This window comes from Oppia nitens, unplaced genomic scaffold (assembly GCF_028296485.1).
Source record: "Oppia nitens isolate AA-2021 unplaced genomic scaffold, nextdenovo-longstitch-racon4-pilon3 scaffold5_pilon_pilon_pilon, whole genome shotgun sequence".
Classification (NCBI taxonomy): domain Eukaryota; kingdom Metazoa; phylum Arthropoda; class Arachnida; order Sarcoptiformes; family Oppiidae; genus Oppia; species Oppia nitens.
Genome location: NW_026533243.1, coordinates 1439584 through 1460118, shown reverse-complemented (window position 1 = coordinate 1460118; position 20535 = coordinate 1439584). Strand labels below are relative to the sequence as shown.

At 24.6% G+C, this 20535-nt stretch overlaps 3 protein-coding genes across 3 annotated transcripts; 1 reads left to right on the top strand and 2 right to left on the bottom strand.

Moving 5' to 3' along the window:
* Positions 1 to 5118: 5118 nt before the first annotated feature.
* Positions 5119 to 6217, top strand: LOC128961004 (uncharacterized). Its single transcript, XM_054307198.1, has 4 exons — positions 5119 to 5384; positions 5572 to 5643; positions 5732 to 5837; positions 5933 to 6217. The coding sequence occupies exons 1-4, from the start codon at positions 5162 to 5164 to the stop codon at positions 6177 to 6179; spliced, it is 648 nt and encodes a 215-aa protein (XP_054163173.1). The 5' UTR covers positions 5119 to 5161; the 3' UTR covers positions 6180 to 6217.
* Positions 6218 to 6304: 87 nt separating this feature from the next.
* On the bottom strand, positions 6305 to 7474 carry LOC128961003 (uncharacterized). The gene is made up of 3 exons (XM_054307196.1): positions 7225 to 7474; positions 6632 to 7148; positions 6305 to 6570 (listed from the first exon to the last, which is right to left on the bottom strand). Exons 1-3 carry the CDS (start codon positions 7439 to 7441, stop codon positions 6372 to 6374), a joined length of 933 nt encoding a protein of 310 aa, XP_054163171.1. The 5' UTR covers positions 7442 to 7474; the 3' UTR covers positions 6305 to 6371.
* A 1711-nt stretch (positions 7475 to 9185) lies between these two features.
* Positions 9186 to 19744, bottom strand: LOC128961148 (uncharacterized). The gene is made up of 5 exons (XM_054307353.1): positions 18979 to 19744; positions 11816 to 12149; positions 11408 to 11750; positions 10913 to 11294; positions 9186 to 10189 (listed from the first exon to the last, which is right to left on the bottom strand). Exons 1-5 carry the CDS (start codon positions 19742 to 19744, stop codon positions 9186 to 9188), a joined length of 2829 nt encoding a protein of 942 aa, XP_054163328.1.
* Positions 19745 to 20535: the final 791 nt, after the last annotated feature.

Sequence of the window (20535 nt, the reverse complement as noted above, 5' to 3'; positions counted from 1 at the left end):
ATTTGTTTTAGAAGTAAAATCTAATAACTAATGCACTGTTGGTTATTAAAAAGGACTACCGGTGTGACACAGTGTCGATGAAAATATGTATTTCAAACTAATTTTCAATGAAAAGGTTGGATATATATATATATTAAGAAAAATTGATAGAAATGAAAGCAAAAGATAGCAATTAAAGCTTTACTTCACTGATTCCGTTCACTGACTACCAGTGCTGATGGCAACGGGCAATACTTTCAGAGAACACTGTTAGCAGAGCATTGATATCATAAGCATAGAGCAGAGATACATAAGCAGACAGTACTACTACTACTACTACTACTATACTGTACAACAACAGTGTTAGTCTGTATGAAGAGAAAGCACTTGAAGCGCAACTTCTTTAGCATCCCTTCTCTCTCTCTCTCTCTCTCTCACACACACACACTCACTCACTCACTCACTCACTCACTCACTCACACACACACACACACACACACACACACACACACACACACACACACACACACACACACACACACACACACACACACACACACACACACACACACACACACWCACTCACTCACATACAGTATATTCAGTCCAGTCATTCGTTTTTCATGGCATATACATATTGTTAGGTTAACACAGGGATTATAATGATCCGATCCGTATACTCTACACATATGCACACTCACACACTACCAGTGCGATGAACAGTCACAGAATCACAGAATTTTTCTCTTAAACGAGTTGATTGCCATATGAATGAAAAGTTTATGGCATTTAATCAAAAAGTTTTATCACATATTATTATTATTATTATTATTAAAAGCAATTTAATTATCATTACTTACACAGGCATTATAGCACACATACCATATTATTAAATGTTAAGCTTTGATTAAAATTTTGGTGTGTCTATAATTATATATAGAGAGAGATCATAAAATTAATTGACTGATAAATTTTAACACTTTTATGGACATTAAATTTTTGCTATATATTTAGTATTCATACGATAATAACAGTTTTCAGTACACAAATACAGTAATTAAAGCATACAGTAATTTTTATGATATTATTTATTATACTGTATCTTCAAAAAAAAACAATATAAAATTTAGTTTTCTATTATAACTTAAACAAATAATTTAACCTAAGGTAAATTTTAATAACAAAAAATTTTGTAGTAATTTATATCATTTATATAAATCATAATTATGATGAATCTAAACATTTCTAGATAATATCCTTGTAGTTTATCAACACATTAATTTTTTTCATTTATTATTTTTTAAATAATTGCAAATGTTTTGTATATAAATTTATTTAAATACATAGAAACAGACACACGCTATGAAACAATTAAATTTTTGTAAAAAATTGCACCAAAAAAACAACAAAACAAATTTTTGATAATAAAATTTATAATACACTAATTATGATTACTTTTATTATCATTTATATTTTTCCCTATAGTTTCGGATATTTATTGAATATTTAAAAAAAACCTAAACTACTATATATACAGTATATGTTCACAATGTAATCGATGTCAATGATAACGATGCCTAATGTTTGCACTTTTCTTGTTGTTGTTGTTTTCGGTGGGAACACAGGTTTTCCTATTATTATTAAGTATTATAACACAAATATAAAGTAGAAAACAACAAAAACAAGAAATACGACAAACAATAGCCTCAAAGCATTGATCCAAAAGTACTGATATAATTAGTCTCTCTCTCTCTCTCTCTCTCTCTCTCTCTCTCTCTCTCTCTCTCTCTCTCTTATCGTAAAATGATTTTTATTAATGATCTCTGATTTTCAATACAACAATTAACGCCAAAAGTCAAGAAATGCTAGAATAAAATGCATTTAACTGTTTTATATTCTACTATAGTATATGATATTGATATTTGATATACAGTACAGTTGTATTCACAAAATATCTTTTATTATAATTTTAATAATTATAGACTTGTAATTTAGTATTAGATTTCAATGGTTTGCCWAATTTTTAGGCTTAACTTATATAATTTGAAATAAAATAAAGCAATTATAAAAGAATTATATAAATACGATATTTTTTATCTAATAAKAAAATAAATTGTACTGTTTTGACAGTATTAATTTATTAATACAAATATTAAATATTATTATTACATTGTATAGTATTAAAAATTTGATAAATTAAATAAAAACTTGTTAATATTCACAAGTAATATTTAAATAAATACATTTAATATATGTATTATTTTGAGATATTTAATTTAATTACGTTTTTAATTAAAAAATATTTAGTAACTGTGTGCCAAAAAATGTTCACTCTGTAATAAATTTAATTTTTTTAATTAATGTCAAAATTAATATAGCAAAGTAATAAATTGCATTTTTACACTAATTTCTTTTAGAAATATTTTTTTATGTAAATTTGATTGTTTTGCTTTATTTTAGTTTAGTTTAGTTAAAGATAAATACTAATTGATATTAATAAAAAGATATTAACACAAATTCAAAAATCATAAATTTAAAATTAGTTAAATAAATAAATAAATATTAAAAGTAAGTATTTTTAGTATACCTATCGCATTACAAATATTGTTTTATATACTTCTTATAATAAAAATGCCATAAATTATAATTGTAAACAAATTATGGTTTATTATTATTATAGTGTATATTATATTTCACCAAAAATTGTATTCAAACTTTAAGTTTATTTATTTTTATGTGTAATATGTTTTGCCAATGAGGTCAATGATTTTGTACACTTATTATAGATATTATTAAGATTTAAAAGTTTTTTTGTTGCTTTGCTTATAAAGTGAAAATAATTTGATACTAAATGTGTGTGAAAATCATTATTCTCTCTGTATGTGTATGTTTCACATAGAACTTGATAATAATAATAATAATATTTTTTTTAAAAATTTAGTAAAATAATAATAATAACAATAATAATAATAAGTAAATGTAGAATTTGTTTGGCGGAAAACTATCATAACTTTTGTATTAAACGATTTGGAAAATAATAAAAATGACACAAATATAACACATATTTAAAGACCATTTGGTAATAAAGTATAAAATATTAAAGCAAATGTAACCAAATAGTCAAAATTGGGAGAAAAATATTTTATATGAAATATATAGGATTTTGTTGGATAAAAATATACTGTATATTATATATATACAGTATATAATTCAAGAATAGTCACTCAAATATTTATTTTAGCTTTTAATCAGTCAATCGTATGTTATGACTGATTGGCAGCGATAGAAAAAAATATAACATTTTATTTGTATATCAATATAATATTTTTTTGGGTGATATATTTAAATATTCAATATATTGTGAGAAAAAAATGTTAGTAGTATTGTAGATATCTATAAAATGTTGTGAATCTATATACGGTTTTACTTTATATGTAATATATATTATTTATATTTTAAAACACATTTATTCATACGCTTTTATGCTACAGTTTTAAAAAGTTTAGACCCAAAAAAATTGATATATAATTTTTTGACAAACACTAAAAGATCAATAATCAATCTCTAAGTCTCTATTTTATTTTATTTTTTGGTTTCCGCGTTTAGATTCATAAAAATTTCCTTCAAAATAAAACATCTTTCATCTAATAGTTGTGTATATGTATGTGTGTATTGTATATGTATTTTTTAAAAAAATAGTTTATAATAATACAGATATTAAGCAAAAGGATTTCCGCAAAATGAAATTCTTTAAAGAATTTTAGAGAATTTTACGATTGGGAGACAAAAATAAGAGAAATTCTTTAAACAATATTTTTGTTTAAAAAAGTTTTTGATAGTTTAGTAAATAACAATATATTTGAAGTGAAAATGAAAATAATTTCTATTATTATAGCAAATAAAAATATTTTTACCATTTATTTGACATAATTTTTAATATATCTTTTTTTTGTTAAACAAAATATGTAAACTTTATAAAACATTAATTTTATATATTTTTTTATTAATGATATTTTTATTTATACTATTATTTATCATTCAAAGTTTTGTAATTTATTAAGTGATACTCTTCAGTATGTATTAATATTTTATGTATTGTATTATTATTATTGACTGAATAGTAGCGACACTTATGATGTCTATGCTATAACTGTTTATCAATTGATTATTTATATAATAAATATTATAAGAATATGAAATTTCTAAATAATATATATATATATTATTTACAGTATATACTGCATATAATAATAATAATAATATTACACAATAATTACTATTGACATATGATTTTGCATTTTTGTTATTGAATTAAGAATTTCATTATAACATATAAAAATTAATAATTAAAATAAATTATAATGCATGTGATAATTAGATATTAAAATATAAAGAATTTTTTATTAATCAAAAACAATTGAATAATGCATTTTATACATATTTCTAAACTATTAAAAATAAATAAATAACTACATAATAATAATAACAAAAACAATTAATATATCATAAACATGTACATCACTATCAATTAGGTTTTATGTATACAAATAAGACAAATTAATAAAAACTAGTAATTAAAGTATATATATAAAATTAGTAAATATAATAGTTTTTTTTATAATTGTAAATTATTAGATATTATTTTTTATCACTCAAGTTTTAATTAACTCTATGGTATATATTTAATAATTTATGATAAGAGAAGAGTGGGTGAGTGAGTAAGTGAGTGAGTGAATGAATGAGTGGGTGAAGAGAGAGAGAAAGAAAGAGAGAGAGAGAGAGAGAGAGAGAGAGAGAGAGAGAGAGAGAGAGAGAGATAAGAAGATTGTTGATTATTATTATTATTTTTATTGAATGTAAGGGTTTCAATGATAATAAACATTTAATACTCTATAAAACAATTGCAATGATGCTCTCCATTGATATTTGAAGTTATTTTATATTTATATCACATGAGTTGCCAAGTGATGACATAATCAAAAAAAAAGATATATATTATATTACTGTTTGTATAAAGTTTTTTAATTCTAACGATAAATAAAACATTGTTATAAATATGTTTTATATAAATTAAATTATACGTTAGTTCTTTTATAAACTAAACTTATTGTTAAACCTAAAATAAATATATTTTTGTTAATCTATTTATGACATGATATGTAGTTAATAATTAGTACACTAAATGATGAAAATGTTTAGATCTGCAAAGTTTTCTATTATTATGTATTATGTGATAAATTGTTGTCTAATTGAGCTAATCAGCTGCCAACCAATGAATGACTTTACCATCGATGACAACCAAACTGTCCAACAATACGATATGGACATCAAAAAATTGTTGGCTAATTTAACTGAACTCGAGTTCAAACAAATCAATTTTGATAAACTTTTTAACTCAACTAATGGTTTGTATATATTCTATAAAATAAATTTAAAAAATTATAATAAAATATTTTTTAGTAGTATATAAAAATATAATAATAACTTTGTTTATTAGTTTAGTTTTACTAAAAAAATAAATTAAAAAATTATTAATAAATTTTAATTCTAATATTTACTATAGCAATATAAAAATAAATTTTTTTACAATAGTTAACATTTGTGATTCAATTGACTGCAACGCCAACATTGCATTTTGTGAGCTCAACCACTGTCCAGGTCTTGGTAAGTGTTTTTTTTTGTCGTAAAATTTCCGGTAATATTTGGGATAATTTGTTTTCCTAACAATTTTATTATATATTTTCCCCAAAAGACAAAGCCCAAAATCTACATTACGTGATTACCTGTCTTATAGTTGCCGGTGTAGCCGTCCTATTGTTGGCCACACTGTACGCGTGTCATAAAGAAAACAAACGATCGTAAGTCTTAATATAAATATGATTATTATTATATCAATCAATCAATCATTTAAATTAATATTAATTATATATTTATTTTTATTAATTGTGTGAAGAGAGCATTGGCGCAATGCATTCAACAGAAGTGAAGATCATGTAATGGCCTTAAGATTATTGCAGACAATCACTCAGAATAGGATACCACCAGTTAATCCCAATAATATGCATCAAGAGATGATGCCATTGACTACTTCGAGGACATCTGGTATTCCTCCTGTACCTCCACCGCCGCCATATGACTATCGATATACACCACCGCCAGACTATCAGTTCACACGGCATCAGTCAACACAAACTGTTTGAACATTACATCCATTATTTGAAATTGAATCAATCATTTTGTTTAAAAATATAGATAATTATAACCATTTATTATTTTACTATATTATACATACATTAAATACATTGACATAAAAAATAAATATAAATAACATTTTAAGAATAAATATTAACAATTAAGAGAATTTTTTAAAAACACTTTTTCGCACAAAAAAATTAATCCCAACCGTCATCTCCACCATTGCTGGCGGCTGCAGGAGCTGCGGGAGAAGGTCCAGTAGCACCACTAGAAGCGCTAGTTCCCCATGAATCACCTCCTGAAGTTCCCCAACTGTCGCCACCACCAGAACTTGCGCCATACGAATCACCTCCGTGTCCTCCGCCACCACCACCTCCACGACCACCGCGACCACGTCTGAAATTTAAACAACAAAACTTTACCAACAAATTTGATATTTATCAAAAAATAATGTTACCCTCTTGAAGACCTGGGTTGGGTACAATCGCGCGATATATGACCCTCTCCTTGACAATTGAAGCATTTATTGCCCCCTCCTTTGGGACACTCGCGTGACATATGTCCCTCTTCACCACACTTGAAACACGAGCGACCACCACCTCCGCCATTCTTTTTTGGTTTAGGACACTCGCGAGACATATGCCCATCATCGCCACAATTGAAACATGCGCGACCACCACCACCACCCCCACCACCGCGTCCGCGCCCTCGACCACGAGAGCTGGAATCTCCGCCACCAAATGAGTCGGCACCCCAACCGTCACTCGAAGATGTGGTAGTAGATCCCCAGCCATTAGAAGTAGAGTTGTCATCAGTACGCAGTCGTTTGTTGCCTTTGTCGCCATTGCTGTCCACAAACTTTATGACAGATATGAGTTCAGTATTAACTTTGCGACCGTCCTCTTGAAGTGCCGTTTCGCTATCAATGGGATTATCGAAACTAACATAACAGTTAACTGTATTGTCTTTCAATTCTATCAACAAAAAACAAATTTGATTTTTTAACTTTTTTTTAACAATTTTAATATAAAATTTAATTTAAATACTTACTATAAATAAGGGCCGCTTTGTCTAACTGACCGTATTTTGTAAACATTGTGGTCAAGTCATCAACAGTAGTGTTTATCGGCATTTTCATGATTTCCAATTGCCATCCGGATGTGGGAACTACTATACCATTAAATGCATTGCTTGAAGTGACAGTATTTTTAAGAGCCGTTGCTTTGGCGGCACAGGCATCGGTAGGTTCTGTATCCCAAAAAGCCATTATTATTATTATTACCAAATGATATCTTTTAAAGTGAATTTTAAAATATATATATATATATATATATATATATATATTTAAAAAATATATGATAAAAAATAGATAATTTTAATATAAAAAACTTGAATTAAAAATTATTGGCAATAATAATAAAAAAAAGTGAAGAGCGCTAAACAAGGACTACAAGTGATAGTTAATTGCATTGTGTGTCAGCTTTTATAGACAATATTTTTTTTGTAGATTAAAACTATTCAAATGTTAGTTGAATTATGGAAATTAGTAATAAAATTGTATTAAAAGTTAGTAGATATGAAAAGTTGTTAACTTTTTATATTTTGTATGGAGAGTTATTTGGAAATAATTGTAAAATTTAGTAATTAGAAATTTAACTTTAGATTATAACTAATTATTAGGATTACAAATGCCTATTAAGTTATTTAAAAAAAATTAATATTGACTATTTTATAGTTAAAAGTGAACTTATAGAATATTAATAATATATTTATAATTTTGTTTACCAAGAGTAAATACTAAAATAATTTTAACTAACTAATCAAAAGTGTAAAAATTAATTTATTGATACACTTGAATACAAAACTTCAAACAGATGAATTTATTATTAAAAAAAATTAATTAAAAAATTTGTTTATTGCAAATAAACTTTATACATTATAAATACAGAGGCAATATAACAATTACATTAAACATATAAAATCTTCAATTTATATATATTTTATGTTAATGTTTACAATAAATCTTCAAAATAAACAAATAGCCAGCAAGTTTAAATCAATGTGTTTATAATTTGATCGGCTCATTTAACATAACAAATTATCATGAATTTTAATTAAAAACGCTATTGTAAACAATTTTCTCATTAATTATAATAATTAACAATTTATTATTGTTTGACATTTCAGATAACAATTGTTTGCTGGGATGAAGTGATAAAATATGTTTTTTTAATGTGTATTATTTGTTTCTGTTAAACATCTATTAATTACATATACAGTACAGTATATATATATCAATAAATACATATATATATAAAATAATATATTTTATTTTATCAATAAAAATGTGTATTTAGTATTTTTGGTTGTTTGTATGTTTGTTTCAATGATTAACAATAATTGATTTTATATAACAAATATAATATAAATCAAATCACACTTAGTTTTTAAAATAATATATTGAAACAATACATAAAATTATAAACAGTTTTTCAAACTGATCAAGGTAACATCAATATAATAAATTTATGGGTTATTACTATCGTAAGCATCACTTTATTTTATTTTTTATCCTAAAATTGAACTTTTTTGAGCCAATTATATACTGTTTATAGTCATTGACTTTATATTATTTTATTATTCATTCAATAATTGTTAATTTATTAAACTAACATAATTAAATGTCAATTTAAACACAATTAAAATATAAGATTATTAAAAAACAACATAATAGTGTATTATATAATTATTATATAAAAATGTGTTATTATATTGAATAATATTATTCAAATATTTGTGTAGAAACTATTTCATAATTATGTAAATTGTTTTTATTTAGTTTAAATGTTAATATAAATGTAACAATAATAACAAAACAAAAAAATTAATTTTCATATTTTAGTAAAAAAATTAATGATAAAACACTGATTTGTGAGATTCAACAACAAAAAAATTGCTCAAAAAAGTAAATAACTTTAAAAAATTGTATAATAATTTATAAGACATTTCTTTTAGACATTAATACTGTCTTCCTCTTCATTGATGTCCTCGTCTTCTTCGGTAATCTTTTCGCGAAGCATTTTCGCCGAATGAGTCATTTGGTCGCCACAATTGGGACACGATTTTGGCGATTGTGGACAACAACTGATAATATCGGATGTGTTTTCCTCTTCAATGACACCGTTAGTAATGTCCGATTTGGACGAACCGTTGGCCGTAATACCGGCAAACGAGGCTCGTCTCTGTCTAGCCGTCAAAAATTTTTGACCATAATTTTTCTGCAATGGATTTGTGCTGACTTTATATCTATTGTCAATCATTATCTTAGACAGCGGACAGTTGTCTTCGTGAACGTCGCCACCATTCAAGACAAACGATCGCTTTTGGTCTTCTTTGCGCTTTCTTATGATGGCTTTGGCCTCTTCGGACATGTCGTTCAAATTGTTCTCAAACTCACTTAACATTAGATACTTATCTTCTCTATTGCACGAAGTAAGACACTCGTCGAGTATGGTATCCTCCAATAGATTATCCAATACTATTTCCTCGGATATACAGGTAAGTTCACCATTGATGGGTCCGCCTAATGTTGAACTGAATATCGAATTGGAACGGGAGGTACGGTTATTGTTGGAGTTAATGATGTGATTGTTGTTATTATTGTTGTTTTGGTTGTTGCGAACCAAATCCATATGGTTTACAGCTATCGAGTTAAATGTGTTCATATCGTTGACGCGGGTATTGCCGGTAAATCGGTTATAATTGACATCAAAAGTATCGTTCGGTGCCCGAAGTGCCGGCAAGTATTGATGCAAATCCATGGATGGCTCGTGTGAACACCGACGGGACACGACATCGTTGGCCATCTCTGTGCCGCTAACACTACTGATCTTTCGTTTCTTTGCCACTCGTTTTTTGTGGGCATCGATGAAGAATAGTACCAATGAGCCCAACGCTATGCACAGGGAGGACATGTAGTAACCGCTACGATCACCAAAGTGGTCGTTCAGGAATGCTATTCATAAATATTTAAAAATCAAATTTCATGACTTATAATGATTGATATAATTATTAATATATTTATTTTGTTTATTAATATTATATAATATATTATAAATGTTATTTATGCTATATATACAGTATATTTTTAATTAAATTGTTATTTTGTATTTATTTTATTTTTTCATACTATAATAAATTGTTTTATATATTAATTTATTGTATTATAACTTATTATATTATTTTTTTGTTAATATTATTTGAAATATTAATAAATTTTATTCCTTTTTTAAAAAATACAATTGCATTGACTCAACAAAATAATATATTACTATCATGATAAAATATTTTATATCAATTTATCATAAAAAACATTTATACATAATATCATAAAAATAGTATATAATATAAAATTTTATCGGTTTGTTTTCTGAGTAAAATTTATTTGTATATAAAAATTGTAACCAATTCTAATAATAGAAAATAAATATTGATTTCAAATGTCGAACATTGTTTTTATCGATATATTTTTTAAAAATGTTTTCTTCAAAACATACTTATAAAAAATCATCTAAAATAAAACATTAAAACATTAAACTCAAGGATATCATAATTTGTTATTTTTTATGAATTGAGTTAAGATTTGCGGAAATATTAAGTTAATAAAAATTCCTTAAATTAATAACTCCACAATAACAAAAAAGTTATTTATTAATTTTTTTTGACAAAAATTGCAAACCTGATATGGGAATGCCTACAATGGTTGGTATAGATTGGCAAAACTGGACGTAACCCCAGGCCCGATTGAAATTGCGAGCCCTGACCTTCTCATAGATGAACATTTTCAACGAGTACTGATACCCCCCATAGAAAAATCCATAAATCCATACAAACAATACATAACCGGAATAGTCGTCCAGTGTTGTAAAGGTCAGTAGTGTTGCGCTCAGCATAAAACACGAGGCCTGGCATAAGTACTGGCGGGCAATCATACACTCGACCGAGTTTTTCACAATAATGGCACCAATAGCTGTACTGCCCAACGCCATACCTATTCCCATAAACGCCTGCAATGCCATCAATGAGTTGTGTTCAATGTTTTCAACTGATCCCTGTTGTGTCTGCAAATATATATATAGGAAATCAATGGTTGAACGGATACACAAAGAAAATAAATAATTATTTCTTGTTTTTATTTTTTTATTGATAGTTTTGTCGGTCAGTGTAGTCTAACCATTAATATTAGAGGTGTTGTTGTACCAAATGATGAGATACAAGTGCCACAAATCAATATCTGAATCGTACGCGACTTGAGTACCGAAAAGTCAAAATAGGGCGGTTTGTCGAGTGATGATCCCATATGAATACCATTTGGCGCCAGACTTTGTTTTTGTGAGTTTGAGTGATGACCCTTCAGTTTGTCTTTAATTCTCGATCGCTTCTGAAGGCTCTTCAGGTGAAGTATAGCCCGTCTCTGCGGATGGTATAGTGAGGCCGGTCGGTAGAGAACCGCCAGAAAAAATGTCATAAATGTTATCAATGCCAGTGCTTGGAAACCGAACCGCCAGTTTTTTGATCTAATATAAGTTTCATATTAAAACAAAACAAATTTTAATAAATATATTTTTTAAACTATACAAACCTAATACAAAATGTAAGAAATAATGGCATAAAAGCGATTCCCAGTCCAGAGCTGGCGATGACAAACAACTCGACAAATTCGCGCTTCTTTTTAAAGTACTGTCCAATCATAATGACGGCCGTCTCGCGTATCATCGATACGCCGATACCGACAATTACTCCGTAACTGACAAACAGCTGATGAAATTGTGTGGCAAATGATGTGAAAAGGCATCCCAAGGCTGTTATCAGACCACCCAATATGGCAATCAAACGGATCGATTTGCGCCGACAGATCGCAATGACCACCGGCGAGAGGAACAGTGTTATCGATGTGGACAGACATCCGATTAGTACTACAATTGATAATATAAATCAAAATGATATTATTTCTAATAATAATAATTATTATTTTTTATTATAGCTCAATGTTGAATAATTTTAGTAAAACTAATGTACAAAATTGTTTGTAAACTTTTTGTATTTATTTATTATTTTTTATTCATAAAGAATTTTTATGAATAGAAAAAATAAAATGAATTCAAAAATTCTTTAAAAATATGAATATTTCTATTTTAAAAAGATATACAAAAAAAATATTCTGCTTAGAAAATCAAATAATGATTAATATTAAAAATAATAAATTATATTTTCTATTGTGATATGATTTACATTATTTATAATAATTCTTACAAAATATAAAATAATAAAAATAAACATTAACCTAACCTATGATAAAGTAAAATTTAATATACAATATATCAAACAATCATTTTGTAAACAAAATAAATATTTTATAAAAAAAATATTAAATCTACTTAATTATCTATCTTTAAATACATTACTATTTATAATACTGTATATAGTTTATTAAAAAAAACTTATATGAAATATTGTATATAAAAACATAATAAAATTTGTTTAGCAAATGATAGATTATCACATAATATTAATGGACATACAATTGCTATCTCTTGTTAGTTTTGATGATAAATTACAAATATATTTATAATAAAATCAATAATCAATATTATTATGGATTTGATTATATGGTAGATATTATATTATTCATATGAGCTTGCCAAATTATGTTTGACAAACATTTTTTTTAATTTATCAGTCATTTATAAAAAAATAAACAGTTTTTTTTATTAGATTCACTACAAAAAAAATTACTACAAAAAATTTAATCAATTTGTTTCTTGGCTTAAGTTAGTACAATAGTATCACAATAAAGATTGTAAATTTTTTCAATCAAAACGACATTTTTTTGATACCCTAAATATATATCAATTATATAAAAAAGTTTTTAAAAACAGCAACAATTCAAAATCTATATCAAATTTTAATTTTTTATACATAATAATAAAATGTGAACTATTTTTAAAAATAAATAATTTTTTATATAATTTATCTAAATTTAAAAAACTATATTTAAAATGATCTAATTTATTTTTACAGAATAATTCTATTGAATAGTTTGAATATTAAGTATAGTTGAAAAATACATTTGAAAAATATAAAATTTACAATAATTGGTGTCTTTTTTTGTTTTGTTTTGAATTATAGTTTCCGACAGAATTGTCAAAAAGTTGTCAAAAAAGCCAATTCAATGACAGCTGTATTGATATTTTCTATCCGTTCAATGATTATGCTTTGCGATATGTTTTATATTTATATTATATATAAAATCATAGTTTGCTTTACTCACTAACTGACAGAGAAAGAGAGAGAGAGAGAGAGAGAGAGAGAGAGAGAGAGAGAGAGAGAGAGAGAGAGAGAGATCCTTATAATCTAAGATATCAACAATTTATAAAGTTTACAATTGAAAACATGCACTCAATATTTGTATACATAATAAATGAAGTTTTCATTGAAATCAATTTAATCATTTTGAGATATATGTTTTTATCAACTCGATTCCTATCAATACAATTAATAAATTATTCAAAAGAAATAAATAAATAAATATATAAGTAAATAAAAACAAATTTATATAATGGTATCTAAATATATATTTGTCAATAATAAAAACAACAACAAATAACATAATATATTAGCAATATATGCCATGAATAAAAAAATAGCAATAAATTAACTAACAAACAAATAAAATTTATTCACTACAAATAGAGTTACAATTTTGTTATTTATTGTACCAAAAAAAACGTGATAACTTATTGACAAATTTGAAACCACATTACAATATGTAAACACATATAAGATTCAGTTTACTAAAAGAATATTCTGTATATTTTTTGAAATATTTAAGCATTAGTTTAATGGTTTGTATGAATAACTTTAGTTGTTTTTCGTGATGATAATAATATAAAAGCAAATTAACTTCAAGTAATAGATTAAATGGTCAAATCAAATGTTAGCCATATTATAGTTAATCATCTATTACTGTGTGTGTGTCTGTCTATGTGTTACAAAAATGATTAATTAAAACTACTATAACATAAATAATAGTATTAATAATAAAATTGTATATAAAGTTATTTAAGAAAAAATATAAGTATAAACATTTCCCTAACAATAAATCAATTGATTATTTTTATTTCCCAAACATTTATATTATATATATTTTATGTGATTTGTATTCTTATAACTGTTATTACTGTATTATTATTATACTAGAAAAATATTAACCATTAATTTTATTTCTAATTTTAACAATGACATTTTTTGTATTATATTATTATTATTATTATATTATATATAATATCGTATATTTATAATATTAAAGTAATAAAATATTTGAAATAATGAGATATAAATAAACTTTAAATTAATATTTAAATTTGAATTTGAAATACTGTATTAAGTATTAGATATTTAAAAGTTGATTTAAATTTTTTATGATAACAAAATGTAAGTCAATTAATCATTAAAATTTAATAAAAATAATCTAAATAATTAATTTATGATATATTTAATTATTATAAATATATAAATTATTATAATTGTTTTATAATTTTAAAGTTAGTCATGTCATAGTTATGTAAATAAAAAAATAGTTTAATTGTCTGTAACAAATATAATTAAAGATAAAAACATTAATTATTACATTAAATAGTCAATTAATAATTAAAATAATTTCGACATAATTTAACAATTATAATAAATGTCTGAACAAAAATCATTTTCTTATTATAAGTTATTTATTTATTTATTTGTTTTTATAGTTATTTTATTTTTTATAATTTCTCAACGCTTGAGTTGATAAAAGCTTTGGGGTATTATTGCTTGCAAACTAAATACATATTTATTATTATTTATAAACATTATTATTATTACATTTGTTTTATAAAAATGATTGTAAGAAAAACCATAATATATTTTCTAATTTAATATTTATAATTGATTATAATAAACAACAAGTTTTAAAGGTAATAATTGTAATTTAAAAAATATATATTAATTAAAAAAATATATTTTTAGACAAACATATATTTATATCTGTTTGATCAAAATGTTTACCAATCATATACTGTATATTCAATTGACATTTTAATTTTAACTATATTTTAATAGTTTAATATAGTTTATTGATATGCATGTCTCATTCATAGCTGTCATTGACATAAATATATATAACAACACTTAAAAACTTTGTGATAAATAATAATTAAATTTATAATTAGAGTGCACTTATCGACCATTCAGTTTCTTTAAATAATAATTATAATATGATTTTATATAAGATTTTAATTGTAATAGTTTTACTATAAAGAATCAGTTAGAAAAAAACTGTCAATTGATTTATGTGTCATCAGATATGACCAAAAATACTTAAAACTACTACAAATTTATTGATAAAGTAATATATACAGTATATAGTACAGTATAAAATGTTTAGCATTTATAACAATATATATTTAAGGGCAATGTCATACTCATTAAACATGCGATTATTATAACATAAGTGAAGTGAGTGAGAGAGAGAGAGAGAGAGCGCATATAAATTATATGATATAATAGATATGTATTCAAACTTTACAGTAGAAAAACTAATTGCCGGAGCATTTAGTTGAGTGAACTTTTCATGCAATCATTTTTGGCTAAAACATTGTTTCGTTGTCTTTCAAAAGTGCAAACTTTTTTGGCATATTATCAAACAATAATATCTATCTCTTAGTCGGTATTAGACATTGACTTTGATGACAACAATCTATTATACAGTACAACCAGTAAACTATTTTAATGGATTTGAATTTTTAAAAATATTTTTCAATAATCATTTTATGCCATAAAATATCTGGTAATTCAAATCATATGTTACTCTTTCATGTTATTTGTTGAAAAAATCAGATAACATAATCATACAAAAAAAAACGACAAAACATACAATGATATTATAATTTAGTGTGTGATGTATTACTACCATTTGCAGTCAAATAGATTTCATGTAATTTCATGTATTTATCAATAAAATAAAAAAAAATAATTTATACAAATAAATTACATAACATATAAAATCAAATATATAAAAAACGCAAAATAAAATTTAATATAAATCATTGATAATAATTTTTTCGTTAACAATAAAACTAAACTAATGTCTCAATTAAAAAAAACTCATGGAGATTAATATGTTATTATTAAGTGCTTAAAGCGTTATTATATAAATATAATTTTTATACAAAATATAAATTTATATATAATTTATAAAATAAAATTTATGCTCCCATTGCACAAATTATGATTAGTGCAGCATAAAAATTATATATGTATTTAAAAATTTTTGTACTATTTTTTAGATATCTTGTTTAATAATATTTTTATGTTACTAAACATAAATTCAATGAATTTTTATAATAAAAATAAATTAAAGTCAATATAAAGTTATTTATTTGTTGATATCGACTATGTATTAAATTTTTTATTATTGTTTTATTTATATTTTTCTTTTAGTTTATATTTATTTTCTATTGGAATCCTATCATAAATAAAGAGTAGACATTCAATGTGTGTTTGTGACTGTATTTTTAGTTTACATTGAGATTTATAACAACTATTAACTGTTATATTAAGTTATATATGTTTGGTTGCAAATTAAATAAAATCAAATTTAATTAAAAATATTTTTTTTGTTAATGTTATTGTTGTTGTCATAAATTTTCGTTAAATGCCAAAAGCCACAGCTTTTATATTAAAAATATTATATTTATATACAGAAAAAAACTCATTACATAACCCCACAAATTAGAGACAAATTCATATTAATTTTATGACATGATATTGTAATTCGTATCTAAAATATATATTTTAACAAAAAAAAAATTTTTATTATCAAATGAGAAAATAAATTTTCCAAATTATCAAACTTTTATTAGTGTAATGCCATAATATTTATCATATAAATGGATATAAATATGTGTTTGAAATGTATTTTTGTTTTTTTAAGTTCTCATCGAATTTTACTAAATACTATATATTTTTTTTGTATTGTAGTTCAATAGTAATAAGTTATCACTGATAAGCAATATATTAAAACTATTTGGTTGATATCAAAATTATACTAAATTTATTTAATATTGTACATGAGTTAGTGAGTGGAGAGATAGAAAGATAAATAGATATATATATATATATATAGAGAGAGAGAGAGAGAGAGAGAGAGAGTACTTATAATATAAAAATATAAATATTTTCACTTTACTCTAAAAATATTTGAGAGTCACTCAAAATAAATACAGTAATATTGAAATATTATAAAATATATGACATAAAAATATATAATACTTGAAATAAAAATTTCCAACGCTTTAAGTAAGATTATAGTCTAAAAAATAAATATTGAAAACATAAATTTGCAATTATGTTACTTTAATTACAAAAAAATATAAATAATTTAAACTCAATTTTGTTAAATTAATTAGTTTTTAGTTTGTTTTGTTATAATTTGGTTTAATTTATATTATTTTTATACTATAATTGACTGAAAAAAAACGATGAGAAGTTTCTATTAGTTTCTACTGTATATAAATAATAATGTTTTTATTTTTTAAAAAAACATATAAAATTTTAGCTGAAAATTGATTTTATAAATCGATTAATTGAGGTTATAGTATTTCATGGATTTAACTTTAATATTTTTTTAAATACAATTTCTATATATACAATATATAGTATTTATCTTTTATTTTTGTTAAATATAATAATAATTGAAAATAAAAAGCTTTTATACTTTTATATTTACAATTTTGTGAAAAAATGAAATCTTTTTATGTTTTAAAAAATTAATTTAATTTAATTCACAAAAAAACTTATGTTTTTTAATGTTATGAAAATAGTATTTATAAAACCATATATAGTATTAATAATTCACTTTAAATTTTAAAATATAACAAATAATATATAATTAAATTTTATTTGCCTTAAGTTTGTTATTTTTTAAAAACTAAATAATAGTGTTTTGATTACTTTCAAAATAAATTCAACCATAAAAATGAAAAACAATTCAATTATATTATAATTTTAAATATTTTACTAAATAGAAATATTATTAAAGTAACACTTTTAGATCATAATAACATTATTAATAATAATAATGTAGAAAAAGTAATGTAAGTTATATTTGTAAACGAAAAAATATTCATGAGTTTCAAAAAAAAAAAAATAAACAATAAATAACTTCTGAAAATATAATTGATGTGATTTTTAAGTTATATATTTTTGCGTCAAACAAACAACATAACTATAAGTCATAAACAACAACAACAACAACAATAAAAAATAACATTATATTAATAAACTGTATATTTCTTAGTAAATATACTTAAATATCCAGTAAATTGATGACAATTTACTGGCTTATACACTGCTGATGTCAACATGTTTATCGCCAAAAATAGTATTGTAAATTATTATTATATGATATTTTATAAGATACACATTATTGTATATCATATTGTATTATATATTTTTATATAAACTTTATGTAATTTATATAACATTTCTATATTGTTTTCAAATAAAATTATAAAAAATAGAGAGAAAAAGAGTCGCCAAAAAATGATTTTTTCGCAATTCATTACATGAATTGAATACTAAAATTTAAGAGTTATTAGTTGTTTTTCTTCCGGTTTTTTACGATTGATATGAGAAATAGAGATTTTATATGGCATTGAAATGTCATCAAAAAGACAGACAATATATATGTGTGTGTCTGTGACATACCTGCGCTGAAGATGCCGTCTTCAGTAGGGAACTGTCTGAGTATATCGATAATTATGAAACCGGAAGCCGGCGTCAGTGCTGACGTAAAAATCATGGCTAAGCAGACACATGTGGTCAATATCCAGCCCCAGTGTCCCTCAGGATAATAATGTTGATGAATAGTGACAGCTTTGGGGTCGTCCGGCGATAGTGGCGTATTGAGTCCCGGTATTTCACCGTTGGGCACACCGTTTTCTGGTCGCCCGATATGTATGCCAGACAACTGTCCCCATTGATTATTCCACAACTTTTTGTGGTGGGATTGATTGACTGCACTGTCACTCAGACACCTATCCATCAGAGTTCGATTGCTTTTCACTAATGTATAGGCATTGGATGAAAAATATGGTGACTTTGGATCAGTTGAAATGGTCGATTTGGATCGGAATTGTCGCCGATTGTATGGAACAGTAACACCGGACTCACCTTTGATGATACCGTTATGATGTGTAAATGGATTGTTTGTCCTCCCATTTACGTCGTAACCGTTACCAGTGTTTGCAGTGGTCAACGAAAATATATTGGATTTTTTGCTTTTATATGGCAGACCTGTTATAGTTGCCGTCGGCATAGTACTGGCCACACACGACTTGGCCGCTATTGGTCTGTACAGCGGTCGATGTGAGGCCAACCGTTCGGTTTCTTCGTCTTCATTTGATGAACAACTGGTCGACGGAACAGATGGTTGAGACGACAGTATTGGCGATGAAATGTATTTTGATATCATTTGATTGTTTTTTTAAACAAAAAAGTGATCTTTCAGTGATAATAGTTGTTATTAATTGATATATTTTTTTGAAAAGTTAGCACAAATTAGTTGATAAAACATTTTGTTTTTTTGTTGACAACTAGTTATAACTGATTTTCAAATTTCGTTTTTTTCGACAATCAATTTATATCCTACTTAGTTGACCACTCAGTTGATAACACATTTATAAGTAATGAAATTTATAAATTTATATATAAAACTCTATATATTTAACAAGCAATATGTGTGTCAATAGTAAAACTATAAAACTTAATAATAAATTAAATATCAAATCAAATCATTGATAATAATAAAAAGTAAGACATTTTCGCCGATACTTCGTTTATATAGATAAAGTGTAGATAAAAAAAGATTTTCAATCAAATATTAGATTTCAAAATACTTTTATATTTGATATATAGAAATATAATTTATATATATATATTAAATACATTGCTTTATGAAAGAGTCAGTGTATTAACGTTTTCAATATACTGTATATATTTAAAAAAGAGAAAAACACGGAAAATAGGTCTCTCATTAGGGAAACGGCAGTCAAGTCGAGAGGCTATTAGGAAATGTTGTGAACGGGAGAGATGTTTATGAGATGTCAGTAGAAGTTAGAGTGAAAAAGTAGTCGTAGGAGTAGTTGGGAGTTCAGTCAGCAATTGTCACAAATATACAGCAATATATACGATATATAGCAATCACAGCATCCCTGAGCACTACTGGTACTCTCAATCTCCCAGTTAGTTACCACAACTTCTACG

Coding starts and splice junctions, on each gene's coding strand:
- LOC128961148 (XM_054307353.1), bottom strand. CDS start 19,744: ATGATATCAAAATACATTTCATCGCCAATACTGTCGTCTCAACCATCT. Junction 12,150..18,978: donor AGACGGCATCTTCAGCGCAG/GTATGTCACAGA, acceptor TATCAATTGTAG/TACTAATCGGATGTCTGTCC. Junction 11,751..11,815: donor TTTCTTACATTTTGTATTAG/GTTTGTATAGTT, acceptor AACTTATATTAG/ATCAAAAAACTGGCGGTTCG.
- LOC128961003 (XM_054307196.1), bottom strand. CDS start 7,441: ATGGCTTTTTGGGATACAGAACCTACCGATGCCTGTGCCGCCAAAGCA. Junction 7,149..7,224: donor CAAAGCGGCCCTTATTTATA/GTAAGTATTTAA, acceptor TTTTGTTGATAG/AATTGAAAGACAATACAGTT. Junction 6,571..6,631: donor CAACCCAGGTCTTCAAGAGG/GTAACATTATTT, acceptor TTTAAATTTCAG/ACGTGGTCGCGGTGGTCGTG.
- LOC128961004 (XM_054307198.1), top strand. CDS start 5,162: ATGATGAAAATGTTTAGATCTGCAAAGTTTTCTATTATTATGTATTAT. Junction 5,385..5,571: donor ACTTTTTAACTCAACTAATG/GTTTGTATATAT, acceptor TTTTTACAATAG/TTAACATTTGTGATTCAATT. Junction 5,838..5,932: donor CATAAAGAAAACAAACGATC/GTAAGTCTTAAT, acceptor AATTGTGTGAAG/AGAGCATTGGCGCAATGCAT.